Source organism: Pseudogymnoascus destructans, assembly GCF_001641265.1.
Source record: "Pseudogymnoascus destructans isolate 20631-21 unplaced genomic scaffold scaffold_17, whole genome shotgun sequence".
Taxonomy (NCBI): Eukaryota; Fungi; Ascomycota; class Leotiomycetes; order Thelebolales; family Thelebolaceae; genus Pseudogymnoascus; species Pseudogymnoascus destructans.
Window position 1 is genome coordinate 143,401 of NW_020167536.1, and position 18,062 is coordinate 161,462.

At 52.1% G+C, this 18,062-nt stretch overlaps 8 protein-coding genes across 8 annotated transcripts; 4 read left to right on the forward strand and 4 right to left on the reverse strand.

Moving 5' to 3' along the window:
• Nucleotides 1-2,435: 2,435 nt before the first annotated feature.
• On the reverse strand, nucleotides 2,436-3,363 carry VC83_09653 (uncharacterized protein). The gene is made up of 2 exons (XM_024473066.1): nucleotides 2,757-3,363; nucleotides 2,436-2,702 (listed from the first exon to the last, which is right to left on the reverse strand). Exons 1-2 carry the CDS (start codon nucleotides 3,066-3,068, stop codon nucleotides 2,592-2,594), a joined length of 423 nt encoding a protein of 140 aa, XP_024328834.1. The 5' UTR covers nucleotides 3,069-3,363; the 3' UTR covers nucleotides 2,436-2,591.
• A 624-nt stretch (nucleotides 3,364-3,987) lies between these two features.
• Nucleotides 3,988-4,616, forward strand: VC83_06902 (uncharacterized protein; the record flags this gene model as incomplete). Its single annotated transcript, XM_024470486.1, has 2 exons — nucleotides 3,988-3,991; nucleotides 4,050-4,616. 2 exons carry the CDS (start codon nucleotides 3,988-3,990, stop codon nucleotides 4,406-4,408), a joined length of 363 nt encoding a protein of 120 aa, XP_024322245.1. The 3' UTR covers nucleotides 4,409-4,616.
• VC83_06903 (uncharacterized protein) lies at nucleotides 4,617-5,926 on the reverse strand. Its single transcript, XM_024470487.1, has 3 exons — nucleotides 5,674-5,926; nucleotides 5,561-5,612; nucleotides 4,617-5,507 (listed from the first exon to the last, which is right to left on the reverse strand). The coding sequence occupies exons 1-3, from the start codon at nucleotides 5,752-5,754 to the stop codon at nucleotides 4,792-4,794; spliced, it is 849 nt and encodes a 282-aa protein (XP_024322246.1). The 5' UTR covers nucleotides 5,755-5,926; the 3' UTR covers nucleotides 4,617-4,791.
• On the forward strand, nucleotides 5,927-7,096 carry PRE4 (proteasome subunit). Its single transcript, XM_024470488.1, has 3 exons — nucleotides 5,927-6,056; nucleotides 6,115-6,262; nucleotides 6,337-7,096. The coding sequence occupies exons 1-3, from the start codon at nucleotides 6,027-6,029 to the stop codon at nucleotides 6,951-6,953; spliced, it is 795 nt and encodes a 264-aa protein (XP_024322243.1). The 5' UTR covers nucleotides 5,927-6,026; the 3' UTR covers nucleotides 6,954-7,096.
• Nucleotides 7,097-7,596: 500 nt separating this feature from the next.
• On the reverse strand, nucleotides 7,597-9,156 carry HCR1 (Translation initiation factor 3 subunit J component). Its single transcript, XM_024470489.1, has 4 exons — nucleotides 8,975-9,156; nucleotides 8,568-8,680; nucleotides 7,769-8,466; nucleotides 7,597-7,701 (listed from the first exon to the last, which is right to left on the reverse strand). The coding sequence occupies exons 1-4, from the start codon at nucleotides 8,988-8,990 to the stop codon at nucleotides 7,686-7,688; spliced, it is 843 nt and encodes a 280-aa protein (XP_024322244.1). The 5' UTR covers nucleotides 8,991-9,156; the 3' UTR covers nucleotides 7,597-7,685.
• Nucleotides 9,157-9,461: 305 nt separating this feature from the next.
• Nucleotides 9,462-12,029, reverse strand: ENO1 (phosphopyruvate hydratase). The gene is made up of 6 exons (XM_024470490.1): nucleotides 11,641-12,029; nucleotides 11,391-11,420; nucleotides 11,179-11,313; nucleotides 10,854-11,107; nucleotides 10,710-10,801; nucleotides 9,462-10,659 (listed from the first exon to the last, which is right to left on the reverse strand). Exons 3-6 carry the CDS (start codon nucleotides 11,300-11,302, stop codon nucleotides 9,813-9,815), a joined length of 1,317 nt encoding a protein of 438 aa, XP_024322241.1. The 5' UTR covers nucleotides 11,303-11,313; nucleotides 11,391-11,420; nucleotides 11,641-12,029; the 3' UTR covers nucleotides 9,462-9,812.
• Nucleotides 12,030-12,539: 510 nt separating this feature from the next.
• On the forward strand, nucleotides 12,540-14,718 carry RPT4 (26S proteasome cap subunit component). The gene is made up of 4 exons (XM_024470491.1): nucleotides 12,540-13,001; nucleotides 13,056-13,442; nucleotides 13,519-13,975; nucleotides 14,036-14,718. The coding sequence occupies exons 1-4, from the start codon at nucleotides 12,794-12,796 to the stop codon at nucleotides 14,154-14,156; spliced, it is 1,173 nt and encodes a 390-aa protein (XP_024322242.1). The 5' UTR covers nucleotides 12,540-12,793; the 3' UTR covers nucleotides 14,157-14,718.
• A 266-nt stretch (nucleotides 14,719-14,984) lies between these two features.
• On the forward strand, nucleotides 14,985-17,811 carry GFA1 (glutamine--fructose-6-phosphate transaminase (isomerizing)). Its single transcript, XM_024470492.1, has 5 exons — nucleotides 14,985-15,149; nucleotides 15,282-15,352; nucleotides 15,432-15,663; nucleotides 15,720-17,290; nucleotides 17,354-17,811. Exons 1-5 carry the CDS (start codon nucleotides 15,145-15,147, stop codon nucleotides 17,572-17,574), a joined length of 2,100 nt encoding a protein of 699 aa, XP_024322249.1. The 5' UTR covers nucleotides 14,985-15,144; the 3' UTR covers nucleotides 17,575-17,811.
• The last annotated feature ends 251 nt before the right edge of the window (nucleotides 17,812-18,062 follow it).

Here is an 18,062-nt window from a genome sequence, read left to right on the forward strand (position 1 = left end):
CATGGACAATCATGCATGCATACTTGGTGTACCGTGGCTAAAGAATCACAACCCCCAGATCGACTGGCGGAATGAGAAAGTTGTGATGAGCCAGTGCACATGTGAACAACGAACGGACACGACGCAGAAGGAGAAAACCTCCAAAGACCGGAAGGAGTTATGTGTGACCACCGAGTCTGATGACCTAGCCCAGGCATCCTCACTGAAGCAAATACCAGTGGAGTATAAGGAATACGAGCAGTTATTCCGGGAAGGCCCTAATGAAGAGGCACTTCCTAAGCACCAACCATGGGATCATGAGATACCTATCATGGAAGAAAAGAGTCCACCGTTCGGACCAATATATCAGATGTCAGCAGCAGAGCTGGACGTACTGAAGGAATACATCGAGAAGCTCGCGAAACGATTCATTCGGCCATCGACATTACCAGCAGGAAGTCCAATACTATTTGTGCCAAAGAAGGACAAGAAGCTAAGACTCTGCGTGGACTATCGAGGAACAAATAATGTCACTATCAAAGATAGATATGCTTTACCTTTGATAAACGAACTACATGACCAGTTCCAGGGAGCCAAGATATTTACCAAGCTGGACCTCAGAGGTGCCTATAACCTGATTCGAATCAAGAAAGGGGATGAGTGGAAAACAGCATTCCGCACCCACTATGGCTTGTTCGAATACTTGGTTATGCCCTTTGGTCTAACAAATGCACCAGCATCCATGCAGAGGCTCATGAATGCAGCTCTCCATGAATACTTGGATGTGTTTGTTATTGTCTACCTAGACGATATTGTAACGCTGACTTCTAAACCATAGAAGACACAGAGGTTTCTTGCTTAAGGTATTGAGTTGAGCATGAAGCTCCTATCTAAGGAAATACTATCTACTTATATAGTGGCATCGTGCCAAAGGGATATCCGTGGATAACATGGATAACATAATATCCATGATATCCAATGTTATCCATCACGTGAGGTTGCAGCCGTAAGCGCTAGCCATAGTACTAGCACTTAGCCGTAACAACAAACCTACACAATTGCTCAGCAACATCTTGGATATTACCCCCCCCCAACAAACACCCACTTGACAGGGCAGCCTTGGGCCGCGGACTTGGCTGGATACGCAACTTCCAGCCATCAACACATACACTGGGGTGGGGTGGGACAAGGGAGCTGGCATTGGATTCGGGTTGGGGTCAAGGTCTGGAGTGCCGGGCACAGGGAGGGAGTGGACATCTGGAGGGGCTAATCATCGGTGTTCGCACCAACCACCCTACAGGTGGTCGGCGAAAGCGAGTTGAAGCCTGAAAGCGAGTTGAAGCCTACCAGATATCATAACTATGTAGAATCTAATACAACCACTATCTAAACAACTATACCAGCAATTGAGTGATTGAATCATATGATAAAATTAAAGCTATTCCCAAATTTAAAACAACCCTGGGTCTAAATTTTCGTCCTCCCTGTCCGCAAATAGGTCTGTATCCAATCCACTGAATCTTATAAATCCTGTCTCGTCGTCGTCGTCAGCCTGTGATTCGTACCCCATCATTGAAATTAATTGAGTATTGGCTTCTTCTTGAAGCTCTGATTCCTGCGCATTTTTTTCTGGATCTGGAATTGAAATAAGTAAATCAGAAGGCACCTCCTCCTTCGCCTTTAACATCTGGCTAACTTGCCGCTTTCTTGAAAGCTCTGCTTTACGGGCCTCAACTCCACGACTATGAAGCTCCTTTTTGACTTTATTAAGCACTACTTGTGCTTTGTATTTCGCCCTTCGCTCTTGAATTTCCTTGTCTTTTCTAGCCTTGTCATTAAACTTTTTCCATGCATCCTTAGCAGTTAATGGACCAGTATTTGCTTGAGCGACAGAGCGGCTTTTGAGCTTCGCCTTCTGTTGATTAGCTACTTTTGTAGATAATAAATCATACTGTAGAATAGCCAGTTCTCCTTGAACAAGTACATTTTCTGTACCACGTGCCCAAGAATCCCATTCTCGTGCTGAAGGACTAGACAAAAGACATGGTATTTTACTTTGCCAGTGCCGTAATTTGAGCTCAGAATGCACAAATTTTGTTGGAGTCTGTGGAATTTGTGGAGGATCAAGAGCGCGCTCACAAATCGTATAAACTTTCATTTTCTTGAGAGCTTCTTTAGAATTGATTGGCCACATTCCAGCTTCATGAAAGGACCTAATGATTGTTCCTTTCTTGAACGTCTGCTGGCAGATTTCGTTCAAATCCCGAAAGAATGAAGCTATATTATAATCAATATCAAGATTACGCATAGCATATTGAATTGCCTTCTTGTGCCAGTGTTTATAAGGTTGAAAAACACCAACATCAAGTGGCTGCATAATGTGCGTAAGATGCGAAGGAAGCGGATATGGATGGATATTCATTGAAGTTGCCCGTATAACGAACTCTGGTGTTGTATGACTGATATGGCTGTCCATAAGGAGGACCTTTAGAGGTTTATCAGGCCCAGCTCCTGTATGAATGATAAAATGCTCCAAATATAGCATTGCGAGCTCGCTATTGGTATATCCTGAGTCTGAAAGTAATACAAGCTCATCGCCAGTCAATTTCTCATTATACCAAGATGCCATATACAATGATAATTGGTGGAAGCACTTGTCCAACAGCACAGATTGACTCAATCACGGTAATAGATTTGCGGTTTTCGGCCATTGGAACATACATCTTTAATAGTGTCAGTTTAATTGTATTAAGTTACAAGTACTGAATTATACATACTTCTGTAATAGATACAGGAACTATTACATCCTCCCCTGGTGCTACTCCAACACGAAAACCAGTCTCGTCAAAGTTATAAATATCCTGTGGCTGGATATTGTGTTGAGTACACCATGCCAAATACACTCCAAACCAGTCTTGTACCGCAGAAATATCATGGGTTGTAACTCGGACTTGTGCAATTGGCTTCGTTTTGACAACTCGAAAGAGGATCGAAGAGCTCTTTATAAAGCTCTGAAACCAGCGCCATGAAGGTGCTGGTTTAGGCAGTATTTCCGCTGCCCGCAAGTGGCCAATTGCTGTAAAAACCATCGCTTTTGACGCCCCATAGCCCGCAAAATATGAATCCTCTACATATTTGTATACAGCCTTGATTTGTGCCTCTGAAAGTATCTTATTCTGGCCTCCGTAAATAGGGTTTGGTGCCTGGGCTTTGAGTTTCGCTCGTCAGAGGTTCGTATTGAGGGTCTTCGCATTTATATTGAATATTCGTGCAGCGGTTATAGGCTTTTCTGAAGGGTTGTCGCAGAGGAATTGGAGGGCATCATCCATTGTATTAGATTTCAAGTACGACGACGAAGCAGTTTTGTCACAAGTGTATAGATGAAAGGGAGAAACGTATATAATTTGTGTGTAAATCTCTTCTTCGGCTATGTACAAGACCCCTGGCGGGCTTCAACTCACTTTCGCTGACCACCTGTAGGGTGGTCGGTGCGAACACCGACGATTATGTGGTGGTTGTGCGACTTTGGAACAGTCGCAGGCTGTGGATCGGGGCTGGATAGAGTAGGCAGATTAGAAATATACGGTATTATGTTTGGATTTCTGCGTTTCTTGATGACCACCGTGATCTTGCCGCCACAGCTTCGCCGAGAATACTGTATGGATACGGATCTGGCCACCATAACGGCGTCCACACAGAATTACGGCAGCATTGCCGTCGCCATACTGTGGCGAAAAATCTACAGCTTATGTGGTGATCCTTCGCGATTACAGTAGTACTCTAACTACAGTATTACCTCCAAAATCTGTCGCGCCGGCGATACTGCCCAGATCAAGGGCACGGTCGCCGCTTACGGGTGGTGCAATAGGCATATTTAGCAAAAAAGTACGTGAAGTGGATGCAGTTTTCAACCTGCAGTCCGCCACCACCCAATTTGGCTTACGGTAAGCTGCACCCTGCAAAGAATTGTCACTAACTATTTTAGGCAATATATAATAGAATATACTCATGGGTGTTTTCGACCACCACCACCTGCACCTCCACGACTGGTGCCCTTGCTGACTCGCCAGCTGCTGCCCTCATTGTAGCTAGCCTTTTTCGACAAGGCCACAGAAGCCCTCCTCGACGAGGCCAAAGCACTGGCAAAGGAGCCAAGCCACATATGGAGGATATCTTTTGGGGTTTTACGCTGGGCCTGAGGAGGAGGAGTGCTGTCGCAATGGAAGCACTCTCCCAGGCACTCCTAGAGGAGAAGGAGGAGGAGGAGGAGGAGGAGGAGGAGGAGATGCTGCTGCTGCTGCTGCTGGCTGTGGTCCGTCGATGCCGTCGCCATGCTGCTCGAGCTCGAGGAGCTGCCATCCGCCGCTATCGTCGTGTTGCTCATACTCCTGTGGACGGAGAATGTCACTCCGTAATCTTCCTGGTATAAAACCACAGTGGCGATGGAATCAAAAAAAATGGGAAGTTAAGTCGACAAGCAGGAGGCGGTGGAATTGATTGTACATTAAATGAGATACTAAGATACACTATTGCAGGGGATGCGGTAACATAGGATGGGGACAGGTTGTATGGTTTAGGGATGGGTATAGACTAGAAAGATGGCTAGGTTATGATTAACATATGTATTCTTGCAAAATGGCACAAGAAATATATGTGATGTATTTCAACGGCTGGGATAAGCTTCTTCTATTTGTATAATAGCCACCCAATGTTTTGGCACGACTGCCATGGCTGTCTCCACGAATCTCGTGACACAGAGGTGCCAAAAGGTATTTCTCATCTCAAAGTCACTTCCACTCCGATGACCGTCGCTCAGCTTTCAAACCGTGACTTCCTCTTCGTACCCGCTACCTGTGGCGAATTCGACTTTCCGCGGTCGAGTCCCGCCATAACTCTCTCCGCGGCGCTCATCGGCGCCCCTCTCGGCGCTGCGCAGGGCGTTGCAGAACGGCCGGATTCTCCTGACCCTGACGCAGGAACGAACTCTCTCGGTCCTCCTAGTTTCTCCTCCTCTTCCCGCTTGAGGACCTGCTGCTGGCTCTTCGCTAGCTCGTCTTTGTAAGCCCATTTGGGAAACCCACTCGGATCCCATACATCCTTTGGTAACGTCGTAGCGTACTGGTCTTCCTCGCTGACGTCCGCAAAATCCATGAGCTTCTGCATGAGGCTCGGGTTCTTCAACGCCGAAGAGTTCGCCAGCCTCTCATTAAAGTGTGTCCCCTGCTTCTTTAGCTGAAGGAAGTGGGCGAATTTCTTCTCCGTGGTAGGAGGCGGCGAGCCTGGAGGCGAGGGCGGGATATCGAAGTTTGGGACAGGCGGCATGGTCAGGTCGCGCAACAGCGCTCGGCTGACCGAGTAAGGTGAGCGAGGTGTAGTATCATCTGTGTCTTCGGGAAGCGACGCTGTTGAGTCTGCCGCTGTTGGTCTAAGGGCAGCTCCAATAATTGGGGCGTCTGGCTGAATTTGAGGTTCAGTGGGGGCTTCCAGCGGTTCTGGTTGTGGTGCATGGTTGTTTTTCGTATTTGAATCTGGCCATCTGTTAGATATAGATATAATATAAATGTAGGCATGCAATTCGTACCTTTCTCCGAATGTTTATGGTCTAATTGTGAGTCTGAAGGTAGTTCAGCCGCCTGTGTTCTGTACCGTCAGTAGCTGGCCACTGTGGGTGATTGGAGTTGCAATTGAACATACCTTCACTTCTTTCTCAGGAACCTGCTCCACCTCAACTTCATCTTCCTCATCACTACTCCCATAATCTACCAAACCAGACATTCTAAAAGTCGGGGCGTGGTTGCGGCCATTCGTTGCGATATCAAGCGCGATAAGATCGCTATGTCCTAGTCAGTACAACAAGTTTCTGCCTTAGCGATCAGAGCTCAAGGTTCCAGCTCGACGCGACTGCACCTCAAGCTCAGCAACCATCCATCAACGAACCCATCAACCTCCACCTCACACACCCAACACCACGACATCCACAACTCCTCGCGCGAAACTCACACCTACATCTCCTCCCTCAAAATCCTTCAACACACACACAAACAATCATGAACCACCTCCCACAAGCCTGGGGCCGTGTACGTTCCCCCCGACAACCCCAAACCACACAGAGCTACCCTACTAACTACCCCCAAGCCCCGAGACGACGTCTATGGCGCCTACGACGCCAGCTACCTCTCTCAAGCCGGTCCATCGCAGCACACCCAACAGCCCATCGTGACCGGAACCTCAGTCATCGGGCTTAAATTCAAAGACGGCGTCGTCATCGCCGCTGACAATCTTGGTACGTCCACCTCCCCCCAATCCATCCTCCCAGGCCCCAATCCAAGAACTCCCCCCAGCTAACACCCCCCACAGCCTCCTACGGCTCCCTCGCACGCTTCACAAACGTCAAGCGCCTCCGCGCCTTCTCCTCCTCCGGCCCCCCCACCGCCGTAATCGGCTTCGGCGGCGACGTCTCCGACATGCAATACCTCGACCGCCTCCTCCAATCCCTCTCCATCGAAGAAGCCTATTCGTCCAGCGGCCACGGCCTCACCGCCGAAAACGTGCACACCTACCTCTCCAAAGTCCTCTACAAGCGCCGCTCCGACTTCAACCCCCTGTGGAACCACCTCCTGGTCGCCGGGCTCGACGGCGCCGACGCGCCATTCTTGGCGTCTGCGGACTTGCTGGGAACGACGTTCTCGGCACCTTGTCTGGCGACGGGGTTTGGTGCCCATCTCGCGGTGCCGTTGTTGAGGAAGGTGGCGAAGAGTGAGGAGGCTGTGAAGGAGTTAACGGAGGAGGAGGCGGTAAGGGCGGTGAAGGAGTGCTTGAAGGTGTTGTATTATAGGGATGCGAGGAGTACGGATCGGTATAGTATTGCGGTGGTGAAGAAGGGGGGGGTGGAGATGAAGGAGGATGAGGTGCTCGAGGGGCAGAGCTGGAAGTTTGCGGAGGGGATTAGGGGGTATGGACGTACAACTGAGTAGAAGAGGGATGGGAGATGGGGGTGAGTAAGATAGTTATGGTGTGGCAATGGGATGGAGTTAGGGATCGGCAGCTAGAGAATAAAGTGTGGTTATAATACAGTTGCACTGTTGTGATATTCGTGTTGCCTGAAGTTTGGATTGGGAGTGTGTATAACTGGGGATGAAATGATGCCGTAATTTACGGTGGAATTTCTCTCTTGGCTCGATGTCTGAGTAATTGGCTTGCATGATATGGTAGCCTTGGGTGATTGAGAACCTTTATTTACTCATGGTTGCTGTAGCCATGGGCTGTGATATATAATCTTTCATCAGACTTCATCCGTCACGAGCAGCACAGCACATCTATCCACGGTTGAGAAATCATTGCTTTTCACCCCCATCGATCTAATAATAGATAAAGCCCTCCCACCACCTCGTCCCCATCCCATTAACAGCCACACAATCGGCCCAAGCCCACTCTCCCCCATCAGCGTAAGCAGACCCTAATCTTCTATCTATCTAATATCCCTCTTCCTGCCCCAAAACAATCCCATCACAATGCCATTCCCAGGCGCCGCAGCATCCCCCAGCTGATCCCCGCCACGCATCCGCACCTATATCTTGTAGCCTGGCCGCGGACAAGCTGACGCAGCGTGAGCTGTGCGTCGGCGACGGGCGGCGCGAAAGGACGGCGGTAGAGGGGTGAGAGCCAAGGGGAGCGCGTGCGCGAGGAATGGACTAGTAGAGAGGTGTTCACATGAAGTCGTCGCTGCGGGGAGAAGTTAGCATCGATCATACTCTGGTATTGGTATGGATTAGATGGGGGATAGACTTACTCTCCAAAGTCGTCATCGTAGGCATTCACATCAGCCGTGCTAGCGACATTCCTGCTCGCCGTAAGCGCGACCTTGTTCTTCGCCGCCTTTGACTTCTTGCCCCCGCGCTCCGCCGCCTTCTCCTCCTTCATCTTCTCATTGCTCAGCGCCGTCAGGCCGCTGGAAACCTTCTTGATCTGGTCCGACGGCAGGTCCTTGGCAAGCTGCTTGGTGAACTCCTGCAGGAAGATGACATAGTGCGCCTTGGACACGTTGGCCGTCAGCAGCGGCACAAGCGTCTCGCGCATGCGCTCAAACTGCAGCTTGGTCTTCGGGTCGAACAGCGGCAGCTTCGCGAGGTCGACAGTCGTGCTCGGGTCCTGGGCGTCAAGGACCACAGCGTTGGCAGCCGTCTTCTGGCAGCGGTTATTGCTTATGCCTACAGCGCCGAAGAGGTCCTCGGCGTGAGCCAGATCAGCCTCCTGCTCCGTGCGACGCAGGCGCTCGCGGCGGGCACCCTCATCCTCATCGGAACTCCCGGCGTCGCTGTCCGCCTCGAGGAGAAGCTTCTTGGCGGCGATGCGCTCAGCTACGCGCTGGGACTTGGACTTCTTGCTCGCGGCGGCCTCGGCGTCAGCCTTGGCCTTCTTCGCGGCTGCGACTTGGGCCTTCTCGCGCTCCACCTCGGAGTCCTCGGCTGCATCCCAGGAGTCTAGGACCTGGATCGCGGGGGATCGTCAGCATCGCTTCGTGGGTGGCGATGGCATCGTCGGGATGGGGGAGGGGGACGGGGGACGGGGGTGGGCAGGGAACTACTTACATCGCTGTCGCTCTCTTCATCATCGAATTTGCCCCTGCGGGTCGGGACACCGACGGCCTGGACGGCCCCGGAGGGTGGAGAGGAGGGAGGGGTGCTGTTGTCCTCGTCGTCATCTATATTCGGCAGAGTAGCGGTCAGTGAATGAGCGTCACAGATCCTGCGTCACAGATCCTGCGGCGCTAGGGGTCGACCAGCAACGCGCTGCATACACCGCAGAGTCGACGTGCTGCAGACCCAGCAGGGTAACAGGATGAGGGCTTCCATCATTCTGAGCCCGCCTGTGATCGCATATAGATGGCGCCCTGTCTGTCTTTCTGTGTGCGCGAATGTAGGGGATTTTTGTTCGCGTTCGTTTTACGACGACCTTCTCCCATAGGACAGAACACGGAAGGCGCAAAATGACTTACCCCATTTTTGAGGCATGATGGCGGGTATTTTATTGACTGGCTTTGTTCGATAGCAGAGTGATGATTCTGAGATTCTATTCGAGAGTGTGAATATTGAATATTTGGTTGGTGGGAAGGTAGGGTGGTTGAAAGTTTGTTAGGGGTGGAAAAGGGAATCTTTTGTTGGAAATAGTTATTTGAAGGGAGGGGAGGTGTGTGCACTGGCGCAGTGTGGCAGGCTGGGTTTGACGGGGAAATTAGTGTGTTCATGTTCAGTTAGTTCGGGGGTTGTTGGGAGTGATCGGGCATTCATTTTAGACAGTATAAGTCAACACGTGCCTATGTCACTTCTACTCTCATTCTACTGTCACTGCCGCAATGAAAACAAGGAAAACAAGGAAATTCCACCGCCGACAACCGAAAACATGCTGTATCTTCCATGTATTGGCTACATTGTAAGAAATTTAGAATGCAATATGATATGACTCTTTTTTCTAAAACGGACTTTTGTCAATATAAGCAATATTTTACTTATGACCAGTCAACTCAAGGATAACTACTACTCGTCTGACGGGGGCTACACTACACTACCTACTGGCTATTTAAGCTGATAGAATCTATCTCGTAACTGAATGACTGAGTGACTGAGTGACTGGCTTGTTGATTGTAACCCTGAGTGACTGCCGTACTAGTATGAATCACGGTTTCTAAATCGACCAGCAACTAACAATCTTTGATTGGTTCAGGGCTATACCTAGCAAGCAACTATATGAGTATACCCTATACCCGTGTCCCATCCCATTCCATCCCATTCCATCATCGCTCACAAGAACACAACAAAATGGGACCGCTCAACAATCTACAAGTTGACCGAGGTTCTGAAGTTCTCGCCGGCGTAGATGGCCTTGTCACCAAGCTCCTCCTCGATACGGAGGATCTGGTTGAGCTTGGCCAGGCGCTCGCCACGGGCCGGGGCACCAGTCTTGATTTGACCAGCGCGGAGACCGACAACGATGTCGGCAATGGTGACATCCTCTGTCTCACCTGATCTGTGCGAGACCATGACGCCCCAGCCGGCGGCGAAGGAGTCCTTGGCGGCCTGGATCGACTCGGTGAGGGTACCAATCTGGTTGACCTTGAGGAGGAGGGCGTTGCAAGACTTGAGCTCGATGGCCTTCTTGATGCGGATGGGGTTGGTGACGGTCAAGTCATCACCGACAATCTGGAAGTCGGAGGTCTTGTAGAAGTAGCTCCACGCCTCCCAGTCGTCCTCAGCGAATGGGTCCTCGATGCTGACGATGGGGTAGGTCTCAGCAAGCTTCTTGTAGAGGTCGGCAAGCTGCTCGTAGCTGATCCACTTGGCGGGATCGCTGTTGGGGTTCTTGAAGTCCAAATCGTACTTCTTGGCGTCCTCCTTGTAGAACTCGCTGGACGCAACGTCCATGGCGATCTTCATCCTGCCCTCGTAACCGGCCTCCTTGATGGCATCAGTGATGAGCTCAAGAGCCTCCTCGGCAGTCTCGATATCTGGTGCGACACCACCCTCATCACCCACGTTTCCGGCGGACTGGCCGTACTTCTTGACGGCGAGGGTCTTCAAGGTGTGGTACACCTCAGATCCCCAGCGCATACCCTCGGAGAAGGAAGGTGCCTGCGATGGGACGATCATGAACTCCTGGAAAGCGAGACGGCCACCGGCGTGGGAACTGGGGATTCGTTAGCTGGAGTTGGGTAATCTAAGGATTGTCAAGCTTACCCTCCGTTAAGGACGTTCTGGAATGGGACGGGGAGGACGTATGGCTTCTTGGTGCCAGCAAGATCGGAAACGTGGGCGTAAAGTGGGATGCCCTGCAAAAGTCAATATTTATCTTCATGCTCATCAGATCAAACCGTCACATACCTTCTCAGCAGCACCGGCCTTGGCAATGGCCAAAGAGACACCAAGGATGGCGTTGGCGCCCAACTTGGTCTTGTTGGTGGTGCCATCAAGCTCGACGAGGAAGTCATCAATGGACTTCTGGTCCTTGACATCGACGTTCTTCTTGATCAACTCCGGGCCAATGATGGAGTTGACGTTCTCAACAGCCTTCAAGACACCCTTTCCGCGCCACTTGGTCTTGTCTCCATCACGGAGCTCGCATGCCTCGTGCTGGCCTGTGTTGCCCGGTTTGTCAGTTGCCAACCACAATCGGGTTCGGTCGGGAGAGATGCGAGGTGGCACGTACCAGTGGAAGCTCCCGAAGGGACAATGGCACGGTGGAGACCGGTCTCAGTGACAACGTCAACCTCGACGGTTGGGTTTCCACGAGAGTCGTAGACCTGACGAGCGTGGACCTTGGTGATAGGCATAATGACGCGTTCTGGAGGAGGGGGTGGAGGAATTAGCTGAGGAGTTCGGGGAGTGGCTGATGGAGTGATGTGAGGGAGAAGAACCAACTTTTATTATCTTGATGGGAAGGTGAGAGATCTTAAGAGAAAATGGTTAGTAGTCTTGTCGGCGGTATCGGTGGGGATGGTAGGCAAGGATAGGTAGGTGGGATGAGCAAGAGTGAGGAGCGGAATGGCGGGGTCGCAAAAGCTGATACGGTAGGCGTGACGAGGCGCTGGATACAGATATCGTAATGCCTCTCAAGGAAAAGTAATATATAGAGGGGATAATAGCGGCAGATAGGAGTATAACGACGTACCTTCTTTGAAGTTTTCTTTGTTTTCTTTGCTAGGATAGGATGATTTGTTGATTTTTGGGAGGGGGGAGATGGGTGTTTTGGTGGGATGGGACGAGATTAGGAGAGTTGAGTTGAGTTGGGTGGTGAGGTGAGCGAGGCGGGGTCGGAGCTCTAAAGCTTTTCATTGGGCCACGAGCTGGAACAGCAACGAAGTCTACCGTCATAGGTTGGGAGTACATTGGAATAGTGGTGGAATGCCATATGGTTGAAAGTACTCTTTACTGTGGTGTGGTGGTGGGTGGTGGTATAGCCAAGCCAGCCTCGCCAGCCTTGCCATTTGGAGTATCATACCTAAACTAACTGTTAAACTTGTTAAACTTGTTAAACTTGTTAAATTGGTAAACTTGTTAAACTTGTTAAACTTGTTAAACTTGTTAAACTTGGTTAATAGTTAACTTATGACGGGTAGGTCTTAGATTACATAACTTACTGTATATTACTGTATATGAACTACTCTATATGAACTACTCTATATGAACTACTCTATATGAACTACTCTATATGAACTACTGTATATGAACACCCCCAAGGCTACACCACTACTTTAAAGTAAGATCTACCATCCCGATCCCATTAACTGCAATTAGTATTGGGCAGCGTCCTTCCGTCTCTCTCCGCACACCAGCGCAGCACAGTGTGAGGGGCAACCTCGGGATAAAACATGGGGAGAGTCGGGAGAGTCGGGAGAGTCGGGAGAGTCGGCCCAGAACCCGATCTCATGAAAGCCCTCTAAAATATATACACGTGACGTGACATCATGTGACCCGGTCTAGGCAACTTACATTAAATTCAAATTCTTGCCTCAGGCACTCACTCATCACTAATCCCCAACGGAACCTACCGCAGTCCCTTGTAGCTGCGCAACGAGCTATGTTGCCTTTGGTCATCAAAGCTCTCCAGCATCAACGCAACGCGCCTTCCAAACCATCACAACCTAATTCCTCAGCTCCCTCACCCACCAACCTCAGATCAATCGATCTACCCTTGCTCTCCCACCCAAGACAACGGCTCGCCACTTTTTTATCAACACCTAGAGGCCAGAGCTCGCTCATCCACAGGGCCACGCACGCTACACCCAGCCCGCGAACCGCTCTCACCCCGGCCCAACCTCACCATGTCAGACGAGGCGCGCCAGCACTCCCTCTCCTCCTTCAAGACTAAACTGCTGGAGTCGAGGGAGTGGGAGGCCAAGCTCAAGGCGCTGCGGTTGGATATCAAGGGGTTGCAGAAGGATTACGATCATACGGAGGATAACCTCAAGGCATTACAAAGCGTAGGGCAGATTATCGGGGAGGTCTTGAAGCAATTGGACGATGAGAGATGTGCGTGTTCTGGACACACTATACAATCTAGCTTTTACTAACCCTATCCACTAGTTATCGTGAAAGCCTCCTCAGGCCCCCGCTATGTCGTCGGCTGCCGCTCAAAAGTCGACAAGGAGAAGCTCAAGCAAGGCACCCGCGTAGCGCTCGACATGACAACCCTAACCATCATGCGCATGCTCCCCCGCGAAGTCGACCCGCTCGTCTACAACATGTCGCTCGAGGACCCCGGACAGGTCAGCTTCGGCGGGATCGGCGGGCTGAACGAGCAGATCAGGGAGCTGAGAGAGGTCATCGAGCTGCCGCTTAAGAACCCGGAGCTGTTCCTGAGAGTTGGGATTAAACCCCCAAAGGGCGTTTTGTTATATGGGCCGCCGGGGACGGGGAAGACGTTGTTGGCGAGGGCGGTGGCGTCGGGGTTGGAGACGAATTTCTTGAAGGGTATGCTTATCCCCCCCCCCCCAGTACATACTCACCATTCATACAAAACACGAACTAACGCCCCTGCCCCCCGCAGTCGTCTCCTCCGCCATCGTCGACAAATACATCGGCGAATCCGCCCGCCTCATCCGCGAAATGTTCGGATACGCCAAAGAGCACGAGCCCTGCATCATCTTCATGGACGAAATCGACGCCATCGGCGGGCGTCGCTTCTCCGAAGGCACCTCCGCCGACCGCGAGATCCAGCGCACGCTCATGGAACTCCTCAACCAGCTCGACGGCTTCGATTACCTCGGCAAGACCAAGATCATCATGGCGACGAACCGTCCGGATACGCTTGATCCGGCCCTGTTGAGAGCGGGGAGACTGGACAGGAAGATTGAGATTCCACTGCCGAATGAGGTGGGGAGGTTGGAGATTATGAAGATTCATGCGGCGGGGGTGGTGACGGAGGGGGAGATTGATTTTGAGAGTGTGGTGAAGATGAGTGATGGGTTGAATGGGGCGGATTTGAGGAATGTTGTTACCGAGGCGTGAGTGTCCCCTGTTTACCCCTCGATTTTATAGAATATCCCCGCTGACAATATCCCCAGCGGCCTCTTCGCCATCCGCGACTACCGCGACGCAATCAACCAGGACGACTTCAACAAAGCGGTTCGCAAGGTTGCGGAATCGAAGAAGTTGGAGGGGAAGCTGGAGTACCAGAAGCTGTAATGGTGAGGGGAGGGGGGGTTTGGCTTGGGGGGTGAACCAATTCACTTGTAGGATGGCGCGCGTGCGGGCATCGGTATTGGCAGGACGGGGGCGGGCGTACAAGCATGGATCGAGCTCATCTGTAATATCATGGAATGGGAATTATACAGACTATATTGCGGGGATTTATGTTTGTGACGTCTGGTTAGGACCAGTGCGGGGGAGTATTGTGCTTGGACGTGCTTGTGATTGTGACCTGCACGTCGCCACCACCTCCCCTTTTTTCGTGGCTATGCGAGACTACTACAGCCTCCTAGCTGCTCTACCCCTGATCTGACATATCCAGTCGCCTCGTCAATGTCCCGTTTTGGGAGGGTTCCCCTTTCATCGTGGCTATGCTAAAGAGTCCGTTTATATATCCTCTGCCGTGCATCCCCACGTACAGCAACGACAGGAACAGGCAGGGAAGGGGCCAACCCGGCAACTCACTAGATCGATATTGTACTTGGATAGCCGTATACTAAAAGTCCGAGTTGGGTTTTGTCTGTCTGTCTCTGCGGGCATTGGCATTGGCATTGGCATTGGCATTGGCATTGGCATTGGCATTGGCATTGGCATTGGCATTGATTTTCCCCCCAGTGTGGTTGATGGTGCTGGGTTTCTTTTCGGTCGACTACTCTAAGCCGGGTGGGTACTGCAAACTAGTGGTACCTAGCTCTGCCACCTGTAACTTACGGAGTACGTAAACACCAAAATAGCACGGCCAAACCCCCCCACCGTAGCTCCATCCATATCCATTTTACTGCATAAAATACGCCCGCTGCATCCTCACTCTACAATCAACATTTACACCTACCACTTCCACTTCCACTCCAGTTCCATTTCCATTTCCATTTCCACTTCCACTTCCACTTCCACTTCCACTTCCACTTCCACTTCCACTCCTTCAGCTATCTACTAATTCCTCCCTCGTTCGGCGTACAGGCTTAAGGGCCCCAGTTACAGTACAATGTGGTGCGTCACCCTTGCTCAGAGGACGAGGACCCCCGCTCACCCTGGCACCACGAAGTCAACAAAACCTCACTTCGCGATACCAGCGACCATAACACCCCCTGTGACGTTCCAAAGCTAACATACCCTTCTCAGTGGAATTTTCGGATACATCAACTACCTGGTGGAGAGAGACAGGAAATACATCCTCGACACCCTCGTCAATGGTGAGTTCCTGTTCCTGCCCCGCCCTCACCGCTTGCCCGTGCCCTGAAGCTCCAAATACTGAATTGTGTCCCCCCACAGGCCTCGCCCGCCTCGAATACCGTGGCTATGACTCTGCCGGTCTCACCGTCGACGGAGACAAGAAGAATGAGGTGTTTGCTTACAAGGAGGTCGGCAAGGTGGTCAAGCTGAAGGAGCTGATTGAGGAGTCCAAGCCCGATATGACCAAGGTCTTCGATTCGCACGCTGGTATCGCACACACCCGCTGGGCTACCCACGGCACCCCTTCCCGCCTCAACTGCCACCCCCACAGGTATGTTTGCACTCCTAGGTACTCACCGGTTGAGCAATCACTGACACGCTGTACAGGTCCGACCCAGCATGGGAGTTCTCCGTGGTGCACAATGGCATCATCACAAACTACAAGGAGCTGCGCACGCTGCTGGAGAGCAAGGGCTTCAAGTTCGAGACGGAGACGGACACCGAGGTCATCCCCAAGCTTGCCAAGTACCTGTTTGAGACGAACCCGTCGATCGGTTTCACCGATCTCGCCAAGGCGGTCATCAAGGAGCTGCAGGGCGCGTTTGGCCTGCTGATGAAGTCGATTCACTACCCCCACGAGGTCATCGCCGCGAGGAAGGGTTCCCCATTGGTCATTGGTGTCCGCACCAACAAGCCGATGAAGGTGGATTTCGTTGACGTGGAGTACGCCGAGGACACGCCACTGCCAGCGGAGCAGGCATCCCAGAACGCCGCCCTCAAGAAGTCGAGCGTTGGAAACTTCCTGAGCGCCGGCGGAACCGCCGCTGACAAGTCGCTGCTCCGCAGATCGCAATCCAGGGCTTTCATGACCGATGACGGCGTGCCACTGCCAACAGAGTTCTACCTGTCGTCCGACCCATCGGCCATTATCGAGCACACCAAGAAGGTCATGTACCTCGAGGACGACGACATCGCGCACATCCACGAGGGCTCGCTCAACATCCACCGCCTCACCAAGTCCGACGGCTCCCCCAACGTCCGCACCATCCAGACGCTCGAGCTCGAGCTCCAGGAGATCATGAAGGGCAAATTCGACCACTTCATGCAGAAGGAAATCTTCGAGCAGCCCGAATCCGTCATCAACACCATGCGCGGCCGCCTCGACATCGAGAACAAGAAGGTCACCCTCGGCGGCCTCCGCTCCTACATCGAGACCATCCGCCGCTGCCGCCGCGTCATCTTCATCGCCTGCGGCACCTCCTACCACTCCTGCATGGCCGTCCGCGGCATCTTCGAGGAGCTCACCGAGATCCCCATCACCGTCGAGCTCGCCTCCGACTTCCTCGACCGCCAGCCCCCCGTCTTCCGCGACGACACATGCATCTTCGCATCCCAGTCCGGCGAGACCGCCGACTCCCTCATGGCCCTGCGCTACTGCCTCGAGCGCGGCGCCCTTACCGTCGGCATCGTCAACGTCGTCGGCTCCTCCATCTCCCTCCTCACCCACTGCGGTGTCCACGTCAACGCCGGCCCAGAGATCGGCGTCGCCTCCACCAAGGCCTACACCTCCCAGTTCATCGCCATGGTCATGGTCGCGCTCTCCCTCTCCGAGGACCGCGCTTCCAAGGCCGCGCGCCGCGAGGAGATCATGGAGGGTCTTGGGGGTGTGAGTGCACAGATCAAGGAGATTCTCAAGCTCGATCAGCCCATCAAGGAGTTGTGCGCGCGCACGTTCCAGGGGCAGAACTCGCTCCTGCTGCTTGGACGCGGAAGCCAGTTCTCGACTGCGCTGGAGGGCGCGCTGAAGATTAAGGAGATCAGCTACTTGCATTGCGAGGCGGTTATGTCGGGGGAGCTGAAGCATGGGGTGTTGGCGCTGGTGGATGAGAATTTGCCGATTATTATGATTTTGACGAGGGATAATATTTTTGCGAAGTCGTTGAATGCTTATCAGCAGAGTACGTTTATTCCCCCTTCTCCCATACCCCCTTAGTACAGCATACTGACATGGAGAAAAACAGTCATCGCCCGTGCCGGCAAACCAATCGTCATCTGCAACCCCGACGACTCGGAGTTCCGCGAGGACAAGTGCGAGAAGATCGAGATCCCCAAGACGGTGGACTGCCTCCAGGGCCTGCTGAATGTCATCCCGCTCCAGCTCATGGCGTACTGGCTTGCGGTTGCCGAGGGGCTGAATGTGGATATGCCGAGGAATTTGGCGAAGAGTGTTACTGTTGAGTAGATGCTGTTGTCTTCTCTAGATTTGGGAGATGGAGGTGGTGAGGGTGTCTTTTTTGCGCGTTTAAGGATATGTAGGCACTGGCCGGGCAACGCTTTTTGTTGTGTTGTTTTTCTTTTGCTTTTTATGGAAAACCTTGGGGGTTTGCGTTGGACTGGGACGGATGGCGGCGACAAGGGTGGGGTTGTTTATTTGCTTGACTTCCCGTGTTTTTGTTTGTGTGTCGATGGTAGAGGGGGGGAGGTGGGAGAGAGGGGGGAGAGAGGGGCGATAGGGATGATAGTGGTAGGATGGAGTGGATAAATTGATGTTTATGGAATTTGAGGCTTTTTTTTTATGTGTTGTGTGGGGAAGAGGGGGTAGGGGGTGTAAAGTCTCAGGAGGTTTGGGTTTTCGTGTATATTTTTTAGTAGCTGTTATCTCTGTCTCCGTTTCTGTGTCTCCGTTTCTGTGTCTCCGTTTCTCTATCTCCGTTTCCCTTCTCTCCGTTT

What these genes read in the sequence shown, in the direction of transcription:
- VC83_09653 (XM_024473066.1), bottom strand. Translation starts at nt 3,068, where the DNA reads ATGGTTTTTACAGCAATTGGCCACTTGCGGGCAGCGGAAATACTGCCT. An exon ending in TTCCTGTATCTATTACAGAA is followed by an intron (nt 2,703 to 2,756) that starts GTATGTATAATT and finishes ACACTATTAAAG; the next exon opens with ATGTATGTTCCAATGGCCGA.
- VC83_06903 (XM_024470487.1), bottom strand. Translation starts at nt 5,754, where the DNA reads ATGTCTGGTTTGGTAGATTATGGGAGTAGTGATGAGGAAGATGAAGTT. An exon ending in TTCCTGAGAAAGAAGTGAAG is followed by an intron (nt 5,613 to 5,673) that starts GTATGTTCAATT and finishes TACAGAACACAG; the next exon opens with GCGGCTGAACTACCTTCAGA. An exon ending in CCATAAACATTCGGAGAAAG is followed by an intron (nt 5,508 to 5,560) that starts GTACGAATTGCA and finishes ACAGATGGCCAG; the next exon opens with ATTCAAATACGAAAAACAAC.
- PRE4 (XM_024470488.1), top strand. Translation starts at nt 6,027, where the DNA reads ATGAACCACCTCCCACAAGCCTGGGGCCGT. An exon ending in TCCCACAAGCCTGGGGCCGT is followed by an intron (nt 6,057 to 6,114) that starts GTACGTTCCCCC and finishes ACTACCCCCAAG; the next exon opens with CCCCGAGACGACGTCTATGG. An exon ending in CATCGCCGCTGACAATCTTG is followed by an intron (nt 6,263 to 6,336) that starts GTACGTCCACCT and finishes CACCCCCCACAG; the next exon opens with CCTCCTACGGCTCCCTCGCA.
- HCR1 (XM_024470489.1), bottom strand. An exon ending in ATGAAGAGAGCGACAGCGAT is followed by an intron (nt 8,467 to 8,567) that starts GTAAGTAGTTCC and finishes CCCGCGATCCAG; the next exon opens with GTCCTAGACTCCTGGGATGC.
- ENO1 (XM_024470490.1), bottom strand. Translation starts at nt 11,302, where the DNA reads ATGCCTATCACCAAGGTCCACGCTCGTCAGGTCTACGACTCTCGTGGA. An exon ending in AGGCCGGTGCTGCTGAGAAG is followed by an intron (nt 10,802 to 10,853) that starts GTATGTGACGGT and finishes TGACTTTTGCAG; the next exon opens with GGCATCCCACTTTACGCCCA. An exon ending in CAGAACGTCCTTAACGGAGG is followed by an intron (nt 10,660 to 10,709) that starts GTAAGCTTGACA and finishes ACGAATCCCCAG; the next exon opens with TTCCCACGCCGGTGGCCGTC.
- RPT4 (XM_024470491.1), top strand. Translation starts at nt 12,794, where the DNA reads ATGTCAGACGAGGCGCGCCAGCACTCCCTCTCCTCCTTCAAGACTAAA. An exon ending in GCAATTGGACGATGAGAGAT is followed by an intron (nt 13,002 to 13,055) that starts GTGCGTGTTCTG and finishes CCTATCCACTAG; the next exon opens with TTATCGTGAAAGCCTCCTCA. An exon ending in AGGAATGTTGTTACCGAGGC is followed by an intron (nt 13,976 to 14,035) that starts GTGAGTGTCCCC and finishes CAATATCCCCAG; the next exon opens with CGGCCTCTTCGCCATCCGCG.
- GFA1 (XM_024470492.1), top strand. An exon ending in CCTCGACACCCTCGTCAATG is followed by an intron (nt 15,353 to 15,431) that starts GTGAGTTCCTGT and finishes GTCCCCCCACAG; the next exon opens with GCCTCGCCCGCCTCGAATAC. An exon ending in GTTGAATGCTTATCAGCAGA is followed by an intron (nt 17,291 to 17,353) that starts GTACGTTTATTC and finishes GGAGAAAAACAG; the next exon opens with TCATCGCCCGTGCCGGCAAA.